The sequence below is a fragment of the Cetorhinus maximus genome, chromosome 30 (assembly GCF_964194155.1).
Source record: "Cetorhinus maximus chromosome 30, sCetMax3.hap1.1, whole genome shotgun sequence".
NCBI classification, from domain to species: Eukaryota; Metazoa; Chordata; class Chondrichthyes; order Lamniformes; family Cetorhinidae; genus Cetorhinus; species Cetorhinus maximus.
Genome location: NC_135908.1, coordinates 4,982,536 through 5,002,916, shown reverse-complemented (window position 1 = coordinate 5,002,916; position 20,381 = coordinate 4,982,536). Strand labels below are relative to the sequence as shown.

Genomic DNA, 20,381 nt, shown 5'->3' with positions numbered 1-20,381 from the left:
GCTTGTGTGTCTCCTTCCATTCCCTTGGGATGTTTCCTATGCTAAAAGCACTATATAAGTGGTGATGGTTGTAGCCAGACACTACAGTATCGTACAGGCTAGTACTAAGTCATTAATACCAAAAGATCCCATGCTTGATTCTTGGCCGCTATCGAGCTAACTAAGAGGACAGCATTTGTGGGAGAAGCAATTGGATTGATTACAGCATAGACTGGTTGGGCTGAATGGCCTACTTCTGTGCTGTATATAGCATGTACTCATGACTACAGGTGGAAAATCAGCCAGAATTTCCACCATTGATCACCAGTTATTAAATCCGGCCAGGAAGGGTGGATATCAATTGAGAATAGGATTAGACTTGGCTATGATGTTCCTATTGTCAAATAATCTGGTGCATGCTAGTCTGCCCTCAGCTGAAGAACGGCTACGTGGTGAGGGACTGGAGGGGTCATCTGGAACTTTATTTCAACATAGGTTGGGAGAGTGGAGAACGAAAGAAACAGAAAGAGAATTGACAAAATCACTTTAATCAATTAAAAAGATTGTGTTTTCTTTAAAAGAGATTTAATAATATTTTCCACAATTGCTCATTGCAATATAAATTCCTTTCCTTTTTTTTTACAGAATTCGGACCTTATAAATGAAGCATTTCAATGTTACAAACGCAGGGCTGGGTGTACTGCATTTCGTTCACATGCAGGCTCAGGTATCAGGTCACATCACTGTTCCCACAATTAAACCCTCTAACCTCTGGTGTCTTAAAGTAAATCACCTTGATAATGGTTCTTCTCTGACAAGTGGAGAACAATACAGCAGGTTAAGAATAGAGAAGCCTTGCTGGGAACAGCCCTTTGCATTTTGTTCCCCACCCTTCCCTGTGTTTAAATGCACTGTATTTTCCTCCCCCCTATCAGGTCAGCATTGTCCCCAGAGAACTATTGAGCTCAGTGTTCTGCAGACGGTATACATAATTCAAACAATCTTTCTGTTCCTGTCCAGTAATTGAACTTCCTTTTAAGGAGACGGCGTGGTTTTCATCACCCGCCTTCTCAAGTTTTCCTCTGTTCAAGTATAGAGCTGCCAGGCATCGAACAACCATGTTCATTTTAAAATTATTTTAAAATATTATCTTTAATATTCAAGTTTATTTTAATGAATGTGTTTTCCCCCCCGTGTTCTCTTATTTAGCCCCCCTATCCACACCGCCCCCCCACCGGACCATGAGCGTTGGTGGGCTGTTTGACCTTGGAAGGCATCATGCACAAGTCTAACCCCCATTCTCACCCCTTGGCCACGTTTGTGCGCTTTCCAAGAAGATGTCACTGCATAGAACCCCAGCTCAATTTCCCCTCACTATCCTGGATATGCTGAGCCCATTTCAGTTATGATCAATTAACTCGACATGGATTGGGGTATCGGACCTCCCTAGCCGCTCTGGTTTATTGAGCGATGCATTTACTCATGAGCAAGATTCAAATTCCATCGGTATTATAACAAGGTCCAAACATCTGGCTTCTACAAGGTACAATCCCTGGTTAGCATAACTTACAAGTTCAGCCTTGGTGTGTGAAAGAAGATGTTCTAGTGTAAGAGGGTTCTTTCCTTAGAACATCAGTGAAAAGAATTATGTTTCACTTTTTTACCAACCTATATAAAGCCTTTTCTCAGGAGAAACTTGGCAAGTGGGACAGTGACACCAAACAACAATTGGGAGAAAACCCAGGCGTTTCATGTAACTGGCAGAGGATGCGACGTTGCCCATTTTGTGCTGTCGCTTGATTTCCCTGAGGAAGAAATCAAAATCAAACACAAAGTTAAGGAGCCAATGTGGCTCTTTTGATTCTAACTGATTTTATTTTTTTTTACCAGCCCAATTACAGCTTCCTAAAATTCTGCTGCCTTCTGTGGTCGCCTGGTCAGTGGGTGTTTTAATTTGGTGCTGAAACCAAAGCACAAGTGGACAGCCTGAGATCCAGAATAGACTCACCTTCATTCACCACACTCGCATAACCAGTCTGGCTCTGTGTCAGTGTGGGGCAGCAGACGGCCAATGGGTAGGATCATATCTTGAGCTCTTGTTGATTTCATAATAACTAAGGAGGTAAGCTGGGGAAGGAATGGTCTTTTGTTAAAAAGTTCGGCGCCAAAGTCTTCCTCTTCTCCATTCACCAACCCATAATTTAACACCTTGTGAAAGGAACAAGTGGAAAAACAACAGGCTAGCAAACATAGATGCAGAAAATCCTGGCTTTGGTGCCCAGTTTCCATTGTTTGAGGGTTCCTGACAGCCCACACACAAAAACTGGACTGCCCAATCTGAAGGCAGCAAACCCCTAATTGGCATGAAGGAGCTCATGTGAGGAAAAATTGAATTAGACGTGATTTTATGGGAAATCATCAGAATTTTGTACTCTTGTGACTCAATTTTATCTGTCTAATTTTGTGATCATATATTGGCCCTACTGTGATCAGAGGATTAAAACATTGCGAATCAGTATTTAAATAGCAACTAATTATTGCCAGAACTATCTCACGGATGGCACAACGCCTGGAAAATTTTCTGGGAAGGCTGTTTTTGCTCAGGTACCTGCGGAGAGCCAATGAACTCATCGTTGGACCTGATTAAAATCAGATCAGATCAAAGCAAAAGATGTCAAAGAGCGTTGAAGGATGGGCCCTTCAAGTGGTTTTATGAAGAAACCTCAAAATCCACCAAAAGCTATCTTCCTTCAACGCGGGAAGATTGTTCACTGCTGGGCTTGACCAAGTCTAAGATCTGATAACTGTTGGTACTGAAATCTAATCAACTTTACAGAGGGAACTTTAGCAATCAGTTCTTGCCCACACATCATCCCCAATCCCCCTCCTCTGGCTTTAAGACAAGAAAAATAGACGAATTCTGAAAATCTCAAAGCAAAACATTCTGGAAGGATAGAATAAGGTCTGTTTGTCATCAAAGAAAAGAATCTCTCCCTTTATTTCTATCTTTCTCTGTCTGATGCTGATATCTTCATTTCCAGTCTTTAATTTCAAACTCGCATCAACATCTGTAACAGTTCTAAATCTTCAAGTTTTAAACAGTGGGGCCTGAAATATTACTCATCGTAATGTTAAACCTCAAAGCTTTTGTGTGAGATTTTTCATGTTAGCTATTTTATGGGGACGTTGTGGGTTAATACCTTGTTAAGATAGCAGATGAGTACTGTTACACGAACCTGTTAAGCATCTTGTTGATATCACAAACAACATATTTTTAATTTCATTCGTGGGATGTGGGCGTCGTTGGCTAGGCCAGCATTTATTGCCCATCCCTAATTGCCCTTGAGAAGGTGGTGCCTAGTCACCTCTAATGGAGTGGCTCGCTAGGCCATTTCAGGGGGCAGTTAACTATCAACCACATTGCTGTGGAGCCAGATCAGGTAAGGATGGCAGATTTTCTCCCCTGAAGGACTTTGGAGGAACAGATGGGTTTTTAACAACAATCTGGTAGTTTCATGATCGTTAGTGTTTTCATTCCAGATTCATTCATTAATTGAATTTAAACTCCCCTGGCTGCTGTGATGGGATTTGAACTTATGTTTCTGAAGCATTAGTCTGGGCCTCTGAATTACTAGCTCAGTGACATTACCCTTATGCCACCATAGCCTCAATTTTTAGGCTTAAGTACCAGTAACATCACCATCAGCAGAAACAGGTTTGCTAGACTCACTGAATCCAATAGTACAGCCAAGCTTATTTCATTTCACTACAAATACATTCATTGACTTGTGGTCTGTCAGTGATCATGTCACTTTCGCTGTGTCTGTTGAGTGCAACTCCTCCCAGCTAACTCTTCCAATGATGTCATGTTCAGCACTTCAAGACAAACATTACAAAGGAAAGAAAAGACATACATTCAAAATTTTTTAAAAAAAAGTTAATTGTTCATCATAATGTTTTGCACCTACTCAGTGTTTGAGACAGTGCTGATGGCAAGACATTCGCTACAACAACCAGATGTGGATCCACAGAAGCCGCATTTCCTGAATTTTATCCGATGATGGACCACAGGTTTAGGAGGACTCCCATCACTTGAAGAATAGGGAGTGCTGCTCTGAGGCATTGAGGACTAAGACTCTGGTAGTCTGTTCACTGATGATTCTGTGGGCTCCAGGAACCTGTACTTTTCTTCAAGTGTGATATCGTTGCCTTGAATCTGGATGACCGGCGTTGTTGGATAGACACAGAGATTGTCCTGGTTCTTCTTGTTATAAATGTTAACTCTATGTCCCAGCTCTGGGCTGGCATTAGTGGACCCAGGTGGACTAGGCAGCTTGAGGTTTACTGGGTCCAGACCCTTCTGAGTCAGGCATGTCTCCTCCGATAACGTGGACATGAGTTCCTGCACCACCACACTTGTGTCCTTGTGCACGACTGGCCCCGTGATGCCGTGCTGCTGATCCTCAGGCCTTTCCAGCAGGTAGCTTTCTGAGGAGCCCTCCCTGGTTGTGCTGCAGTCTGTGGAGGAGCCCAGGGTTTGGCTGCTGAGGCTTTGGGCTTGTGTGGTGGTACTGTCTATCGATCTGGAGGCACTCCCCGAATTATCGCTCACTGAACTGCTAACCCGCTCGAGCTTTGCTGGCACCTCCACGGTTAATAGGTCAGATGATGCGTTGTGGAGCGCACTGGGAAGGTGGACATCAATGGCAGCTGTTGTGATGACATGGGAAGCGCCTTCTGGAATTCCCATCTCTAAGAAAAATAGAGTTATTGGCACAAAAACATCACCGAGGGGTCACGTACAATTCAACTGCTGTGGTACATCAAGACGGTTCTACTTGACATTAAACTTGCAGTAATGGTGTAATGCAACCTGAATTCTGCACCCAGTGTAACTCTGGAATGAAGCAGCACAAACCCACCTGGCGAAGGGTGTCTCACTCTGCTTCATTTTGCAACCAGCTCAGCCTTTGAATTCCACACTCCAACTTTAACGTTGGTACAAAGCAGTTTTGGTTTTGCAGTGTTATTACATTCCTGAGGTGTGAAATCAGCAAGAAAAGGTTTGCATTTCTATAGGGCCTCCCACGACCCTAGGATGTCCCAAAGCCCAATGAAAGACTCTTGAATTCTAGTCACTGTTGTAATCTAGGGAAACCAGGTAGACAATTTGAGCACAGCAAGCTCCCATGAGCAGAGAATCACTTTTGTGATGTTCACTGAGGGATAAATATTGACCTGGACTCCAGGAGAACTCCCTGCCTTTCTTCCAAATAGTGCCATGTGATCTTTTCTGTCCACTTGAGAGAGCAGACCAAGGTCTCAATTGAGCATCCCTTCCTCTGACAGTGCAGCACCCCCTCAATACTACCTGGATTTTTGTACTTGTCTAAGAGGTGCGACTTGAATCCATAACCTTCTGATTCACAGCTCAGAGGGCTACGATGGAGTCATGTAATATTGGGGAGATTACATGCTGTATCTAACTAAAGGTTTCAAATAATTTTAACATAGAATAATGGATACTGAACGTGATTGAAAAAGCAGTAATCTAATCAAGCAACTCAGATGATTTATATTTAGAATAATAGATACTTGGAAGTGATTACATAGCAGTAATCCAATCAAGGGATTCAGACATTGTCAGAATCTGTGAGCAGAAAGTCTATAACTGTCATTTGAATCCAGAGATTACATTACAGCCTTGAAATCAGTCACCTCAGCCTATTGTACACCTTCCAGGGAAAGTTGTTTTGGGTTACTGACAGTTATAAAGGGGTACTGGATCGATAGCTGTTCAGGGCTGGAGAAATGTTAACAACGCTATTTGATACTTTTTTGAGGAAAGAAACGTTCTCTAAATTAGGGGAACAACATGCGTTACTGGTGCTGGGAGTCCACGAATGAACCATCAGTCACAGACGCTGGATGGTAAGGGCTTTGAAGGGCTGAATGGCCTTTTCTTACTTTAGATTTCAGTCTTCCTTACGTTCCCAACTTCTATGAACCACAGGATATATTTTGTGCTCATTGATATGAAGCCTTTGTTCCATTTTTAGCCACTTTTAAAGCCGTGAGATATTTATGAACTGGCTCTTGGTGGACACAAAGGAGCAAAAATGGTGAATTACTGTGAATTAGTGGAGAAATAATTCATCATTCTATTATTGAAAAAGTTTTTTCACTATTGTTACTTTGTTTTTGTCAGCTGTGGCTCAGTTGGGGATCCTCTTGTCTCAGAGTCAAAGGTTTGTGGGTTGGAGCTCCCCTCCAGAGATGTGTGAGTGCAAAATTGAGGGAGTGTTGCACAGGCGGGGGTGCCGTCTTTCAGATGAGATGCTCCACCTTCCCTCTCATGAACTTGTAAAAAAAATCCTGTGGCACTGTTTCGACGAAGAGCAGAGAATTTCTTCCCGTTGTCTTGGCCAATATTTATCCCTCAAGCAACAGAACGGATTACCTGGTTATTATCACACTGCTGTTTGTGGGAGCTTGCTGTGTGCAAATTGGCTGCCAGAGTTCCTACATTGCAACAGTACTTGACTGCCATTCATAAGTACTTCATTGGGTGTAAAGCATTTGCATCATCTTGAGGCCATGAAAGACGCTATATAAATGCAAGTCTTTCTTTTCGATTCTCTTCCAATTCCTTCATGACCTTTTAGGAGTTTTCTTACCAAGACATTGACCTACTGTAGAATTTATGTCTGCCCAGTACCGAGTGGAAACTTTCCTGATATAGGAACACGCATCGCTTAGGCGCATGTTGGTAATTCTAAGGTCTTGGGACTTGCAATTTTATCGAGGGCATTGTTGGAGGTGAGGCCGTTAAAACATGCAGATTCTCAGGGCAGAAAGGTAAGCTACTTGTCCACCCACTTGGCCATTGACCTGCAGGGTTATCTAGGGTTATGTGTGATGAGTCCCAGACTCGTGATGAAGAGTTTAGCCTTTTTGGTTCCATCGGTCAACTAGATTGGCTGATTGACCATCAACAGAGCCTCGGCATTCTCAGGATCTGCCTGGTTTGGATATGGGATCACTGAGTCTGTCACAGAGGGCTGACTTGCCCCTGAGGCACGCCATCTTAGATCCATTCAGAAAGCCCACTTATCTCCTCCCCAGGAGTTAATGGAACTCCATCAATCAGATAACTCAATGGTGCTGAGCTTTGGAGCACATCAGTGAAGTCAGCAAAAACACAAAATGAACATCCAGTTGTGTGGCTAGATTGGAGAAGTTGGGGTTGTTTTTCTCAGAGAAGAGAGATTGAGAGAAGATTTGATAGAGGTGTTCAAAATCATGAAGGGTCCAGACAGAGTAGATGGGGAGAAACTGTTCCCATTGGTGGAATGGTCAAGAACCAGAGGACATGGATTTAAATTGATCGGCTAAAGAACTAAAGGTGACGTGAGGAAAAGTTTTTTTTTTAATGCAGTGAGTGGTTACTGCCTGGAATGTACTGCCAGGGTGGCCGAGGTAGATCCAACTGTGGCTTTACCAAGGAATTGATAAGCATCTGAAGGGGAAAAGATTTGCAGGGCTAGAGGGAAAGGGCAGGGCAATGGTACCAGCTAAATTGCTCTTGTAGAGAGCTGGCATGGGCTAGATGGGTTGATTGGCCTCCTGCATTGTAACCATTCTATGGTTCAATGAATCCACGACCGTGAAGGACAGGAAAAGTCCAGCTGATCCATCAAGCCTGCCCCACACCACAATGGCCACAGCATCAGGACTAAACTCTTCCTACAATCCTACCTACCCCCAAAACCTCCATGTAATCTTAGAATCATAGAATGGTTACAGCACAGGAGGAGGCCATTCAGCCCATCATGTCTGTGCCGTCTCTGCAAGAGCAGTTCAGCTCGTCTCGCTCCCCCATCTTTTCCTCATAGCCCTGTAATTTCTTTTCCCTTCGGATAATGATATAATTCCCTTTTGAAAGCCATAATAAAAAATTTTTCTCCCTAATGTCACCATTGCTTCTTTTGCCAAGCACATTAAATCTGTGCCTTCTGGTTCTGGATCCTTCCACCAATGGGAACAGTTTCTCCTTATCTACTCTGTCCAGCACCCCCATGAATTTGAACACCTCTATCAAATCTCTTAATCTTCTCTTCTCCAAGGAGAACAGCTGTAGCTTCTCCAATCTATCTAGGTAACTGAAGTCCCTCATACCTGGGACCATTCTCATGAATCTTTTCTGCACCCTCTCTAATGCCTTCACATCCTTCTTAAAGCGTGGTGCCCAGAATAGGAGGCAATACTCCAGTTGAGGTCGCAATGTTTTACACAGGTTTATCATAACCTCTTTGCTTTTGCACTCTATACCCTTATTTGCAAAGCCCGGGATCCACATTTTTTATTATCCATTTTCTCAACCTGCCCTGTTGTCTTCAATGAATTGTGCACATATGCACCCAGGTCCCTTTGTTCCTGCAACCCATTTAGAATTGTACCCTTTATTTTATGTTGTCCTTCCTACCAAAATCAATCACTTCTAGGAGAGGCCAAAAAATACCCAGAGGAAAATGTTGTAAGGGTTGTTTGGCGTCTCACTGAGAGGTCTGGAGGCTTGTAATGTTGAGCATCAAGCATTTATTAACAACTCATTACTATATACATCTCCATGGTACAATCCTGCATGGGTGCTGTCTCCATACAGGCTTCTTCCAGACTACTATTGTACTCAGTCTACTATCATGTGACTCTCTACACCATAATGTGGGCAGTACAGTACTAATTCCCCAGTCCCACATTAACTCTTGCTCTGGCAAACACCCTTATAGTACAGATGGGAAAACACCCAGGGCCAAAAGATGGGGAAATAAGATCTGGAAATTCCTCTCCATTTCTGTAGTAATATATATTTATATTGATAATTTGTGATTAATTCAATCCAAAAACTTGTACCGTTAGTCAACGAACCCAAAGATTGTACTTAAATATGTAATCACCAATGGACATTATACCCGGTAAAGGTACAGAGACCTATAGGACAATCGTATTACAAAACCACCAGTTAACAATGATTAAATAAGTCAGAGCTAGATTTTGTTATGATGTGACCCTAAGATTTTACCAGTGTTTTGGGGATGCAGTCTGTTAATAGCTGGGACCACTGAATTGTAAATGAGTGACCTTGATTATGAGGTGCATTCAGATGATTAGGGTTTGCAGAAGAGGCTGGACGGCCCACTCTCAGAGATCCATTCCACTTGTTGATCATCCTTTACATGGCGAAGACTTTTCTAAATTTGACTTTTGCCACCCATCTTCTGGTTCCACCAACAGGGGTCAAGATGTTGTTAGTTGGGGGGGAGGGTTGAAACCTCCTTTAATTAGGCAAATCAGGTCAGTATTTCTGTTGCATTGAGGGGACTGTGGTGGAAAGGAGGTGGGGATGGAGGAGAGGATATTTTGTACTCACCACTGCTTGGTTCACTGTAGTACTGACTGATATAATTATTCATATCGTCCCTTGTGGCTGCTTCTGCAAGATAAAATGTGACAAGTGAAGCTCATTGTGGGGCTCTCACTTCAACAGGACTGGGAATCATATCATCGGGTCTATTCTGGTAAACATTGCTTTCAGCTCCTGTCCATCAGTGTCAGGATCATTTTCCCTGTAATACTGCTGTGCAACATTGAACTGATCATCCGATCTAGAACTCACCAACTCACATGTCTTCTCAGTATGTAAGAGGCTCAAATTCATTACAACGATGACAACACTTCTAAAGTACTTCATTGGCAGTCCCAAAGTGCTTCGGGACATCCTGAGGTTGTGAAAGGCCCTATAGAAATTCAAGCTCTTTATTATGCACCGCATGTCTTGCTTATATGGACTGTTGCACCTGTAGGTGTTGTACATTGCCCACCAGCCCTGCCCCATCGCTTCTATATTTCTCCCCTACTGCCTACTGACTCCTGTTGAGGTTGATTCCACCCACTTTTGCTGTTTCTATTACGTTCAGTTGTCTTACCACACCTTGATGAGGCTTTGCTTATTTTATGAGAGACTTGAGATAGTCAGTGTATAGTTTTTCATGAAACTATTTAAAAACGATTTACAAAGACCTCAGGGTAAGCACATGTTTTCCAGGACACAGACTGTTCTGGGTCTTGCTCTCCTGGAGCCTCTTGGTCATCTGACTCATGTTGTCATGGTTACATCATCATCATCTCATTAACATAACCATTAACCCATTGCTCTACTGTTGCCACCTGCCTTCCATGTGATGTTATTCTCCATTGCCAAGTGACCTTGGTAATAACTTGTTGGGAGTTCCTTGCTGCCTGAACTCTGCCCACTTTCTGATGAGGGGCGAGGACTAGGAAGTGGCCTAATTTAAATATTCGTTTGGAGGTGGGTACTTCCTGTGCACCATTTCCTGACATTCAGAAATGAAATTATTGTTCTAAAGGGCTCCCTGTATGAAATGGTCCTCTGGAAATTTTAGGGTATTGGCTGTGGGTTAGTTGAAAGGGGTACAGGTATGTATTCTGCTAAATCTTAGTCAGCTCTTGACTGTTTTTGCTACTTGCTGTTTTCCCACTGACACTTGGTTCCCAAGAGCCTTTGTGCCTTTGGTTCAATGTTTATGGCACCTCAACTCTTGTTAATGTTGTGATCACACGACAATGGAGTGAATGCTTTAGTTTGTAATTGAGAGTAGCTGCCACCATTTGGGGAAAGATTAGGGAATTATTCCAAGCGTATAAAAACCAGTTTACACCGGGTGCACGGGAGGAACAATGGAGTCTGTGGCTGAAACAAAAACAAAAAATGCTGTACAAACTCAGCATCTGTGGAGAGAGAGAGACAGAGATAATGTTTCGAGTCCGTATGACTCTTCAGATCTGGGAGTCTGTGGCTGTATTTTCCAGTCTTGCTAATAAACCTGGATTAAGGATAAGACTAGACTCATCTTTTCCTCAATGTGTGACCCACGACTTTAACAACACTTCCCCATCACGCAACATCACTGACACCAATGGGAATTCTCGTGTCCGAGGATGTTTGAAAGGAAAGTGGCATCTGGAGGGAGGCCAGGCTGCTCAGCTGGTACAAGAGGTGTAGCTGGAAACCCTGCACCCACATCTGCAGATACACGACAAACAATTGGTGGATGCAGAGGCGGGATTTTCCCAAGCTGCCCACCTCTGGGATCATCTGGTCCTGTGGCAACCCAATGGACTTTTGGCTGGGCTGCCGAATCTCTCGTGGCGAGTCCCATTGCAACGGGGCCGGAAAGTTCTGGCTGCTGTTTTAGCACACGCGATAGATAGCATCGTAAAGATATATCACATTGTGGGCAGTGGTAATGCTAAATGCTTCCTTCGAACTTGTGCCAATCATAATATGTCACGTTTTCAGATGCAATGCAGGGAAGAAGCTTATCCTGATTGGCTACTGTTGGAAAGATAACAACCAACCACTTCTGCTGCCTCCAGAAAAATGTATTTAGCAAGGAGGCTGGGGAGCTGTCTTCCCAGGGTTTGTATCTGCAGACCACCAGGTGCTGAGTTGTTTCGTCTGCTGCAAAGGCGACAGAGCGACCCTGCAGCCTAGCAGGACTGGCACAAGCAGTGACCCAATGGTAATGGACAAACTTTGCCTCCGCCTCCTTTACAGATGTGCTGCAGCTAGGGTTGCCAACCCTCCAGGATGGGATCAATCTCCAGGACACTGCTGTGCGCAACCCTGGAGAAAAGTCACTGGGGTGGGGCATTGGTGAGACCGCATCTGGAATACTGTGTGCAGTTTTGGTCTCCTTATTTAAGGAAGGATGTAAATGTGTTGGAGGCGTTTCACAGGAGGTTTATCAGATTGATACCTGGAATGAGCGAGTTGTCTTATGAGGAAAGGTTGGACAGACAGGGCTTGTTTCCACTGGAGTTTAGAAGAGTGAGGGGTGATTTGATTGAAGTATACAAGATCCTGAACGGCCTTGACAAGGTGGACGTTGAAAGGATGTTTCCTCTTGTGGGTGAGTCTAGAACTAGGGGGCAATGTTTTAAAATTAGGGGTCGCTCTTTATAGGACAGAGATGAGGAGAATTTTTTTCCCTGAGGATTGTGCAACTTTGGAACTCTGCCTCAGAAGGTGGTGGAGGCGGGGTCATTGAATATTTTTAAGGCGGAGGTAGATAGACTCTTGTTAGACAAGGGAATCAAAGGTTATTGGGGGTAGATGGGAATGTGGAATTTGAAACAAATAGATAAGCCATGATTCTATTGAATGGTGGAGCAGGCTCGAGGGGTCGATTGGCCTACTTCAGCTCCTATTTCGTACGACATGAAAAAAGATTTCATTTTTGTCATTTTCTTTGAACATTTCTCCTTACGAGATATAAAAATATTGAAAATGGGAAAAATAACTGTTTGGCCGACAGTCAAGCATCATCCAATTGGGTAATGAATCTTTTTGCTTTCTAATTGGCACAAGGGTGGATGTGTTGGCCAACCATTGGCTGGAGCGTGGGGGGCAAGTCATGTGATGAAGCCTCCAGTAATAGATTTAATCACAGTTGGTAACCCTAGTCGCAATGCTGGCTGACAGTATAGAGTGGATGGAGCCCTCGTCTTTCCAACCACCCTGTCTAGCATCGCCTCCACTTCAGCAGCCATTAGACAAGGGTGGCTTGTCACTGTGATGGGGTTTGAAAGCCTGTAGACCCTGAGGAGGAAGGGAATCGAGACTGAGGGATGCAAGAAGTTCCACAGTTTTGAAACCTTGGGAAAGAATGAGTTTGAGTTGGAAATGGTGCAATGAGTGTCGATTTCACGGGGTGGGGGGAACAAGAGAATGGAGAGAAACAAGAGCATACGATCGGAGGGTATGGTGGCATAATAGTATGTTACTGAGCTAGTGATTGGCCGATGTGAGTTAAATCCCAATGCTGTAATAATTTAAATTCAGTTCACAAAATAAATTTGGAATAGAAGTACTTGTAACAGTGATGATGTAATTATTGGATTGTCTGATGTTTGGACTCAACTCCACTTTTCTCCCCATATCCCTTGGTTCCTTTAGTGCCCAAAAATCTATTGATCTCAGCTTTGAATATACGCAGCAACTGAGCATCCACAGCTCTGCAATATGTCGCAAGTAAAAGCATTAATGGGACCCAGTATTCAGTGAAACTATTAGGAAATGAATGTTACATTAATTGAATTAAGAGTGAGCTTCCCCCATTCGGCCAATGTTTAATTTATCCTGAAAAGCTTAGTCTTGTACCTTTTGTAGCAATATTGCATTTGTAAACTTGCTCAGGTCCTGTTTAGTGCTGAAACACGAATAAGGAATCGGATCTGGAGCAGTTTCAGTCCTGTTCCTTCGGTGGGAAATGATGGCGTTGTGGTAATGTAATTGGACTAGTAATCTAGTGCCCTGGCTAATGCTCTGGGGACATAAATTCAATTAGTCTCAGTAATGGTGACCATGAAACTGTCATCGGTTGTTGTAAAAACCCATCTGGTTCACTGAAGCCCTTTAGGGAAGGAAATCTGTCATCCTTACCTTACATGTGACTCCAGACCCACAGCAATGTGGTTGACTCTTAACTGCCCTCTGAAATGGCCTAGGCATTCAGTTCAAGGGCAATCGGGGAGGGGCAACAAGTGCTGGCCTTGCCAGCGTCCCATGAAAGAAGAAATGAAATGCAATCTGACCTTTGTTCCAAAGTTTCATCTCAAATCTCAACTGTATCCATCAGAGAAGAGTCGTGCAATCTGGGAGATTCTGGCATAAGGCACTGAATGATTGCGATGAGACTGCTTGGAAGAGGGGGTTTTGGTGCCAGCCCTCGAAAGGGAACAAGGCCAAACTTCCAATGGTGTAAGCTCCACTGTGATTGGTGTAAGTTCTAGTTCAGCTGCGTGAAAGAACAGAACCCATGGCTGTCGAGAGCAGAGGATGGGGTGAGTAAGGTGCATCACTCCTGTACGGCCACATCAGCAATGCCAGTTGCCCTGAGCAGGGTCTGGATTTCTGCAGAAACTCCGATACAGCAAATGAAACCCCGGAAAGGTCCCAAAGGGTCTGATCGGAAACTCCACACCTCCCAAAGGAGCAGCCAGCCACTCCTGTATGCTAATTGATTCCCATCATATTCGGGGACCTTTGTTAAACCCGTAGTGGAACCCAGCCCCTGCCTCATTGATGTGAGGTGGAGGCTGTCGATATACCCAGGTTATCCCCTCCAGAATTTTCCAGAAAAGTGACAATACGACAGAAGCGACTTGTGTTTCCCCTCCAGTAGCACTGGCCAAGATATGCCTTGAACAAGGGCAGAACTTCAGGCCCTGATCCATTCACGGTTTCACAAGATATTGCTGGGTGAGGAAGAAACATTCAGCTCATCCATGTGGGATGATTAAATTCCAACACTATCCCTGAGGCTGCATGATTGACTTAGGGAGTCAGGGAGGATGTCCCAAGAGATTTTGTTGATATTATTCCCAGAATTTGCTCTCTCTCTTCTCTGGCTGAAGTTAGTGACACTAATATTACCAGCCAGAATGGAGACGATTGGGTGATTTTCCTGCCAATCACACCAGGAGACAGTGCTGTGTGAAAGGGGCCAGGAGAGGGGTCAGAAAGGCTCCCTCTTTAAGGCACCAATGAATCATTGAAATGTCTGAAAATTTGAAAGCAGTTTGCTCTCTTCCCTTACTTTTATAGTCAAGTAGGATTATATAGGATTACATCAGATATCCAGCACAGAAACAGGCTGTTCAACCCAACCAATCCATATTGGCAATAATAAAGCTTCCTCCCATCTTGCTTCATCTAAATCTATCATCGTAACCCTGTATCCCCTTCTCCCTCATCTGCTTGTCTAACTTCCTCCTTAAGTGCATCCATTCTATGTGCTTTAACTGGCCCCTGTGGTAGTGAGTCTCACATTCTCACCACCCTCTGGGTAAAGAAGTTTCTTCTGAATTCCCTGTTGGATTTCTTGGTGACTGTCTTATATTGACGGCCTCTAGTTAGGCTCTTCCCCTCAAGTGGAAACATTTTCTCTGTATTCACTCTACCAAAACCTTTCAAAATTCTAAAGACCTCTATTAGGACACCCGTCGGCCTTCCTTTTACAAGGGAGGAGACGCCTAGCCTGTCAATCCCTTCCCCATATCTGTACCCATGCATTTCTAGCACCTTCCTTGTAAATTTTCTCAGCACCCTCTCCACTGCCTCTATATCCCATTTATAATGTGGCGACCAGAGCAGACAGGGTTATGTTCTGTTCAGAGGCGAGCACTGCAATTTAACTGACATCTGTGAGCTTCTGTCCATTTTAAAAAGCCAGCTGGATAAGACAGCCCATTACTGAATTCCCCGGAGGGAGCTGGAAAGAGATTGCTGATACTGCTCCGCCAAACCTTTCTCGTGTGCTGATAGGGTTTGAGAGAACCCCTGCTCTCCTGATCTGTGCCGAGAGATCGAGTGACTGATTGAAACCTGCTGATGTACCATCACCAACCATATGCTGTTTATATGCTGTATCTTGTCCTTACTGTTTTGCCTTTTTCATTACTTAAGTGCTGCACAAATCCACTGCTAACTTTCTGTCATGTCCATTTCATTCATAGCAAAACTCCCTGTGTGTTTCTCCCATCCCCCACCTTTGCTTAGATCCTAGGAGAGAAACAAAATTCTACTGAACTCTAAATCTTGTGGCACAGCGGTAGTGTCCCTACCTCTAATCCAAAAGCTCTGGGTTCAAGTCCCACTTCAGGACTTGATGGCCACGGAAGGTGCAATCATAACATGGCCAAACAGGTCGATTATCAGTCTATAAATCCTTCCAATACACCTGATAGCCGGCGGTAAGAGTGGAAGAGTTCCCTGGTTGGCCATATTGCAGAACGCAATGATAAACCACTGCAGTACTTTGTCAAGCATAATCATGGACCAATCCAATGGACGTCCATGGTCGCCAACGCCCCCTTAGAGCATGGTACCTAAAGGAGGAGGAGGAATGCCTGGAGATAGAAATATTATGACCCTCTTTTTTGCTCCTATAATTTGACTCATAATTGGGTTCACATAAGAAATAGGAGCAGGAGTAGGCCATTTGGCTTTTTGAGTCCACTCCACCATTCGATAACACCATGGCTGATCTCCTGCCTCAACTCCACTTTCCCGCCTGCTCCCCATATCCCTCGATTCCCTTAATGTCCAAAAATCTATCCATTTCAGCCTTGAATATACTCAGCGGCTGAGCATCTACAGTTCTCTTAGGTAGAGAATTCCAAAGATTCTCTGAGTGAAGAAATTTCTCCTCACCTCAGTCTGAATAGATTGAGCCCTTATTCTGAGATTTAGTCAGAGAGTAAACCTCAGTATTGTTGATGCTTAACCATATCTCTGACCTTCCTTCCCCACCATATGAAATAGATGAACCGGGAATAGGAGCACCTTGTCCATTTTGTCAATCATGTTGCAATCATTAATCCTCCCACATTCCACCCATATCCATGTCACCTTTTGAGTGAGGATAAAGCAAAAAAAAAAACTCTAGGCCAATTCAGAAAGGAAGACTTGCATTTATATAACGCCTTTTGTGACCTCAGGATGACCCTGAGAAGCACCCTGGGATGTTTTGCTATATTAAAGGCATGGCATAAATGTGAGTTGTTGTTGATGAGAGTCCATAAGCCCTAAATGAGGGCAAGGTATGATTCATCTGTGATACCTGTCCACATTCAAAGGGGTTTCAAACACCTACTAATATATTTGGAATGGGTAGAAGGCAGGGAACTGGAAAGGGGCTGCTGCTTTTAACACTGTAAAGGGCATTATGAGTCCTTCTGGAGATGACGGAATAAAATTGGAAAGAAACCAGGTCATTGCAATTGCAGGAAGGTAGAATAAAACAGAAGTGATATCATTATCTTGGGGTTGGAGTGTGAAGATAATTGGGGATAAGTAGGAAATCTCAAACATTGATGTGGGCAAAATAACCAATCATTCATAATTTCTTATTCATCAGCGCTCATAAAAAAACAAAATTCCACTTAGCACTTCCTCGAACAACAGTGTGACAATGGGGAAAATCTTCTCCTTCAAAGAGAATCACATCAGAAGTATTCTTCCTTCTGAATATTACTGTCCCAGCAAAGTACTCTTACATTGATGTAGGATGTCAGGAGCAGAGCCTGTCTCCGTGATCTGGGTTCGTAGCTGGTGCCCGGGGACCTTGTGGTTGTGGGCCTCCCTCTTTCACAACAGCTTGCAATCAGCAGGTGAAAGAAACAGATGTTTTCTGTGGACCACTTTCCCCTCAGTACAAGACCCAAACCACTAAGCACTCTGTACCTGAAATAGCTGCACTCTAGAGATGGCAATCTAACCTGACATACAAAGAGAACATAACTGTTTTCCTGGGTTTCATGAAGCATTAAAAGCTTTTCTGGCCTCCGTTTCCTTCTAAATGCCTCCAGTCAGAAGTGTGTACTCTGCTAATGTTGGATTTCTAAAGAGATGCCTTGGTATAGCCTAGGGCCACTCCACGGGACTGGATGTGGATATACAAGAGAGGCGGGAGTTGCACTAGATGCTCAATGTAAAAAGACTCCATCTTCCTCTCATTCATGATTCATAATTAACATGCCGCCTGGCTCTCTGCATCTGCAGAATCTCACTAGGCACAGTAAGAAAGGCTTCTCTTTTGAGTGTACAATTGGTTTTCTTTGGGGGCAGTCAGTGGAGCCAATATTACAGAGTTTTAAACCATTGTGGTTGCCTTTATCGAGTCAACTGCTGTTGTTGGTAACTATTCTGAATTACAGAATTTATTTTGGAAAGCCAGATTGAATCTTTAAGCTATGCATCCTTTGGTGCTACATTATTTATGGAAAGCACAAGAATAAAAGGACTGTTCTTTACATAACTCTAGACAGACTGGATTGTGAATATAGCACAATCCTCAGATTATTGCACCCAATTTATCAACCGCATTTGCTTCACTATATGAACTCTGAGATTAAAGAAGGGTTTAGGGATAAATCATTGCCCTTCTAACCCTTCATCTCCGATATACCGATCTACAATGTGCTGAGGTCAAGTGACATTTGCAGCAAAAGTTTTTTTTAAAATGAATTCTTGGGTTATGGCATCCCTGGCAAAGGTCACATTTATTGTTATAAAATTTTTTAAAAAAAAGCAACGTGCTGGAAATACTGAGTGGAGAGAGAAACAGAGTTAACGTTTCAGGTCTGTGGCCTTTCATCAGAGCTGGGAGGAGTTAGAGAGACAGTAGATTTTGAGTAAGGAGTTGGTGGAACAGGGACGTAGCCTGTGCTATGGCTGAAGGCAGGAGATAAGAATAAAATACTGCAGATGCTGGAAATCTGAAAAAAAAAAACAGAAAAAAAATGCTGAGAAAAACTCAGCAGGTCTGACAGCATCTGTGGAGAGAGAAATGGAGTTAACATTTCGAATCCGTTTGACCCTTCTTCAGAGCTAAAGCGAAGTAGAAAGTGATGGAGTTTATACTGTTTAAGTGGGGATAGAGCACATAGTCCTTTCACAGAGTGCTGACCCTTTGTTCTGCTATTCACATATTCTGTTTTCTTTATGCCACTATCAGCAGCTTCTTTGGTCTTCACCAGTTGGGTTTTACCTTCAGATTCATTTTTACTTTTACTTATCTCAGCTTTGTCTTGTGTCGATGACATCTTTGTCAATCTTTCCTTAGCCCCTCACCTATCGCTGCCTATTCTGCTTTACCTACTCCGCCCCACCTTAAACAGTATAAATTCCATCACATTCCTATCTCTCTTTAGCTCAGAAGAAGAGTCATACGGACTCGAAACGTTAACTCTGTTTCTCTCTCCACAGACACCGCCAGGCCTGTTGACTTTTTCCAGCATTTTCTGCTTTTGTTATTGAAGACAGGACAGATTGAATAACAGGAGAGTTAGTCTTACAGGGCTAAAGGGAATGTTAATGGGGCAGGAACCGAAACAAAGATGTGCCAAGAGCAGAAGGCTGTGGAGGCCAGGTCATTGAGTGTATTTAAGACCGAGATAGATAGGTTCTTGATTGGTAAGGGGATCAAAGGTTACGGGGAGAAGGTGGGAGAATGGGGTTGAGAAACTTATCAGCCATGATTGAATGGTGGAGCAGACTTGATGGGCCGAATGGCCTAATTTCTGCTCCTATGTCTTATGGTCTTAGGTGTGCAGCTGTCTGAAAGAAAAGAAGTGAAACCAGCAAACAAAGGGAAACAAATTGGAGCAGAGATTATGGTCTGAAATTGTTGAACTTAATGTTGAGTCTGGAAGGCTGTAAAGTGCCTAATCAGAAGATTAGGTGCTGTTCCTCAATGTTACATTGAGCTTTAGTGAAACCGTGCAGCAGGCCAAGGACAGATATGTCAGCGTAAGAGGAAGGTGGAGAATTAAAATGACAGGCTACCAGAAGCCATTTATTGTTCATTGACAGCTACCCTGAGAAGATGGTGGAGGAACCTCTTGGAACTATTGGTAGCAGTTTGATGCAAATGAGTGTCTTGCTAGACAGAGGGCAGTCAACCTTGTGGGTATTGGACTGGAGCCAGGCTGGGTAGGGATGGCAGGTTTCCTTCCCTAAAGGAACATTCAGTGAACCAGTTGGATTTTCCTTTCAGCTTCATTTTTACTTTTACTTATCTCAGCTTTTTACTTCTAGATTTTGCAAACTGAATTTAAATTTCCCTAGCTGAAACTTGAACTCATGTCTCAGGATTAATAGTGCAGGCCTCTGGAGTACAACTCCAGTAACACAACCACTACATCACCTCCCTCAATCTTTACATCCCCAAGCTTTTAAATCCTAAGCATAGATTTGATTTACCTTCGGAGAGGAGCACAGTTAACATTTCGAGTCCATATGACTCTTCAACAGAACTAAGGAAAAATAGAAGAGAAGTGAAATATAAGCTGGTTTAAGGGGGGTGGGACAAGTAGAGCTGGATAGAGGGCCAGTGATAATTATTGGAAATTAATTTTAAATGTATTTCCATCCATTGTTTTATCTCTACCTTTTAGCCTATTTCGATCCCTTCCCCCCACCCCCACTAGGGCTATCTGTACCTTGCTTGTCCTGCTTTTTACCCTTAATGTCACTTATTAGCACATTTCTTAGCTAATATCACCACCATCAACACCTCTTTGTCCTTTTGTCTATGACATCTTTTGGTTATCTCCACCTATCACTGGCCCTCTATCCAGTTCTACCTGTCCCACCCCCCCACCCCCTAAACCAGCTTATATTTCACCTCTTTTCTATTTTTCCTTAGTTCTGTTGAAGAGTCATACGGACTCGAAACGTTAACTGTGTTCCTCTCCGCAGATGTTGTCAGAGCTGCTGAGTTTTTCCAGCTATTTTTATTTTTGTTTTTGTTTTG

At 43.4% G+C, this 20,381-nt stretch overlaps 1 protein-coding gene across 1 annotated transcript in view; it reads right to left on the bottom strand.

Annotated features, from left to right (window-relative positions):
* Window positions 1–514: 514 nt before the first annotated feature.
* tmem266 (transmembrane protein 266) overlaps window positions 515–20,381 on the bottom strand; it is a 77,059-nt gene continuing 57,192 nt past the window's right edge. Inside the window, exons 9-10 of the mRNA XM_078532216.1 lie at window positions 9,410–9,472; window positions 515–4,731 (exon numbers count right to left, since the gene is read on the bottom strand). Of these exons, the coding sequence (XP_078388342.1) occupies window positions 4,109–4,731; window positions 9,410–9,472 (686 nt within the window). The 3' untranslated portion in view covers window positions 515–4,108. The remainder of the gene's footprint in view (window positions 4,732–9,409; window positions 9,473–20,381) is intronic.